The 3,870-nt window shown below is 35.5% G+C and overlaps 2 protein-coding genes across 2 annotated transcripts; both read left to right on the top strand. All coding sequences in view use genetic code 12, as the record gives it.

Annotated features, from left to right (window-relative positions):
- Window positions 1–153: 153 nt before the first annotated feature.
- On the top strand, window positions 154–705 carry J8A68_006003 (uncharacterized protein; the record flags this gene model as incomplete). The annotated part of the gene is made up of 1 exon (XM_049410131.1): window positions 154–705. The coding sequence occupies one exon, from the start codon at window positions 154–156 to the stop codon at window positions 703–705; it is 552 nt and encodes a 183-aa protein (XP_049260720.1).
- Window positions 706–3,283: 2,578 nt separating this feature from the next.
- J8A68_006002 (uncharacterized protein) lies at window positions 3,284–3,583 on the top strand (the record flags this gene model as incomplete). Its single annotated transcript, XM_049410130.1, has 1 exon — window positions 3,284–3,583. The coding sequence occupies one exon, from the start codon at window positions 3,284–3,286 to the stop codon at window positions 3,581–3,583; it is 300 nt and encodes a 99-aa protein (XP_049260719.1).
- Between the last annotated feature and the right edge of the window lie 287 nt (window positions 3,584–3,870).

The following is a 3,870-nucleotide window of genomic DNA, read 5'->3' as shown; positions in this document are numbered from 1 at the left end:
CAACCTCCGATTTCCTCTTTAGGTAAGAGATTGTGAATTTTCGAATCGATCTCCAAATATCACAGTAAGAAGAATGTTGTTTATATAATCTCCCATTCCCCTATGGTCTCTCATTTCTGTTTGTGTTCCTCCAAACTACACTAATCTCAAACCATGAAGCTAATTTACTCAATTTCATTCTTACTTTCATTAGCAACCAGTTTGGACATTGACCAGATTGATGATATATTTAAAAGATCAGATCCATGTACTTCATGTACTGAAGCAACCCAGGAAGTTGGTGAAAAGTGCAATTCTGTGTCTGATGATAAGATTCTTCAATGTATGTGTGATATGGACGACCAATACTACCAAAACTTGTATGATTGTGCACAAAACTGCGGTAATAGCACTGTGAATAAGAAACCAAGTTCACCTAAGGAGTTGAGAGAAGCCTTTTGTAAAGCCAATAACTTGACACAAAGTGGTGACATTGATTCGTTGTCGTTAAGTTCCAACTCACAAACTTCCATTGGAAGTAGTCACATTACCAAGACAACTTCAAGTGGCTCGGTTACAGCCAAGCCAGGCCACAGTTCATCATCTGGTGACCACAGCACTTCCAGTAAAGATGGTAGTGACGCTTCAAAAGATTCTTCCACAAACGCTGCTGTCGGTTTAGGAGCTGGTTCATTGTTATACATACTTGCTGCTGCTTTGCTTTAGGGTACCGGTCACGAATGTTCATCTGTATATTCGAAACTTGTATAATGCGTGGTGATATATCAGGTTGTCAATATTTAATTTGTTTTAGAGTGTAAACTTATATATTTAAAGAAATCCTGTATCAGGTGTTTGGCTGATTCAACTCAAATTAATACGTGTGCTACTATATATTTACTCATATTTACTGCAGTTTTCTCTTTTAGGAAAAAGCTCACTAAAAGGCTAATCTCTATAAGAAAAATAAGCATGACACCTTAGCAAGGGGTGGAGACATATACATTTTGGTTGATATTTGGTGACTCAAAAACCTTTTCTCCGTTTAGTGAGGAAATATGTCAAATGTTGCAAATTTTTTTACCAAATATTTCAAGTAGCTCTCATTATTTTTCGGAGTGTCTCTTTTATCGGTTGAACTCTTTTAGGAAGCTCTTTCTTTTAGAGTCAATAGGAGGAGTACTCAAGGTCGTAAGATTGTAATCCGGGTTAAAGGTTTTTGGTTAATACTATTGTATATGTAAAAAAAATAATACTATTACATGCCAGTGTCACCCAAAGTTGGTTTTTATTAGAATAAAAATTATTCTGCAATCTTCAAATCCAGTTACTAAATCACTCTCCAACACATAGCTTCAGCTCTCTGGAATTCTTTAGTATACATAAACATGTATTGGAATATCCATATTATGCTATACATACATTAAAAATAATACATACTAAAAAATTTGGACGAGTCCGGAGTCGAACCGGAGACCTTTCGCATGCTAAGCGAACGCGCTACCAACTACGCCACACGCCCAATGAAAGAATGGTCCCTAGCAGGATCGAACTGCTGATCTCGGCGTTATTAGCACCGCGCCTTAACCAACTGGGCCAAGGGACCTTTTCTGTTTCTAGTTTATTCTGAAAATGCACCGACTCAGCCTAGTGCACATGACTTTCGCGTGACTTTCACATGATTTGCGCATGACATTCACGTGAGGATCATGCACAAATCACGCATAAATCATGTGACGTTTCCTTAAGTGTGATTTTCACATGATTTATGCATGATTTTCACGTGACAGAATATACAGAATTTATATTTCTGTATGTTAGTGCTCACGGTCCAATTCATTCGCAAATGGGTATCGTACACCTCCAAGAGTCTTAATAATTATTCTTATACACTCAGTCTCTAAGATGGTTCTGAAATGAGGTTTTAGGCAATGATGCTTTTTGCCTTTAAAGTATATTGTTTTTCTGTTTGTTATATTTCTGTATGTTAGTATGTATATGAACTCAATAAACAGATTGTATATGTAAAAAAAAAATGATTTTCACGTGACAGAATATACAGAATTTATGAAAAAATCCAAAAAAAAAAAAAAAATTCAGTTTAATATTTCAGAAGGCTGTTACCCGACTTGGTATCACATATGAACCACACCTACTCCTTTAATTACCAACGCCCGTCATGAAAGTGGAAAGCAAGTCTCATTATGCCACTAAATAGAAATTCAATTCACATTATGCCAGTTTTTTTAGTGACTATTCCCGGAATAGGGAGACAGTTTAGAAAACAATTGGTACTTCTCCAATTACTATTGATGAATGTATGTTTATTCTACCCAACACTTACAACCTATTGAACTTCTTACAAACCAATCTCACCAAAATTGAGACACACGATTTTCTAATTGAACGGAGTAGTAGTCTATCTGTCTTGGAGTGTTTTCCTTTCATTTTGTGTCATCTTTGAACTTTGTATTGGATTAAATCACACGACAAGAAAGTTATTTACATACAACACGATAAACGTTAGGTTCGCCCTACGCATCATCAACAACGATTAATAAGGAAATCGAACTTCATCTAATGCAGCTTTTTTTAGTTCTTCCAGCACATCTTGTGTCTATGTCAACTGTGCAATTGTGCCTTTTGACTATATTCCTTTTACCAAGGTTTTCCACCAACTCATTCTTCCAACCTTTGAGCATATGTCTGACTTATTTTTCAAACTGTAACACTTTATATTTGTCTCAATTTTTCAACGTCCGAAATTGTTATCAGATAATCACTTATTATTTGAAACTTGTTTCCAAGTTTATCAGTCCAATTGTAATATTCAACGAAGGGAATTGCCAAAATGAAAGTGCTTCTATTTCCTGAAATGGACGAGGGAGACGACAATCAAAACTTATGGAATGGATGGCAATCCTTATTCAAAGAATATATCTCAGAGTTTTTGACACTATCAGCTAGTACTCCATCAATAATCAATGTCCCCACCAGAAACTCTATGTCTGGTTCGACGCATTATTAAACTATCTAACCGCCTCCAAATTTCCTCAAGGATTCACTCAGGATTCAAATAACAATTTCATAACTCCACCCGAAAACATCCCACCAACTCACATAATTGGAAAAGATATCGTCCGCTTTCATTGTATATATTGGCCAATCTTCTTGATGGCAGCCCAAATCGAATTACCCAAACAAGTAATAGTCCATAGTCAATGGTTAAGTGATGGAGTCAAGATGAGTAAAAGTTTAGGCAACGTAGTTGATCCAATCAAATGATTCCATGAGGTTTCTCTAGATGGGAAATTCGGATAATTGTTTTGATTCTAAATTTAGTCAAGATCTAATTGTTGAATCCAGAGACATGTTGATGAAGAAATATACCAATTTGATTGCTAGAGTCGGGGACAATAAATTTGATATTGTGGAGCTGATTGAATATTATCAACAAGGGAAGTTTGATAATGGTATTGATGATTTGCTTAGAGAGATTCGTCAAGGGGAGGAGGAGGTTGAAATGTTGATTGAGGTTACACACAAGCTAATAACCGGGATGAATGAATTATATGGAATAATGGATGAACAAATCCCAAAATGAATTTGATTATAATCGGGCTATTAAACATTGGTGGGCAATTATTTATGATGCAAATAAAGTATTTCAAGAAGGGGAACCATGGAAGTTTATAAAGCTCATAAAGAAGGGAGAAGAATCAGCTGATAAAATAGAAAAATACAAAACGTTGATAAATTATTATGTCTTCTTGTCTACAGAAGTTACTAGAACATGTTCTATCTTAATACAACCAGTTATACCTGAAATCTCTGGTAAAATATTGGATAGATTGCTGGTTGATAATAGTAGGCGTAATATTGAATGGGGTA

The sequence above is a fragment of the Hemisphaericaspora subhashii genome (genome assembly GCF_019202705.1).
Source record: "Hemisphaericaspora subhashii strain CBS 10753 chromosome Unknown scaffold270, whole genome shotgun sequence".
Classification (NCBI taxonomy): Eukaryota; Fungi; Ascomycota; class Pichiomycetes; order Serinales; family Debaryomycetaceae; genus Hemisphaericaspora; species Hemisphaericaspora subhashii.
Note: the sequence above shows the minus strand (reverse complement) of the source record. Positions and strands in the feature narration are given on the sequence as shown.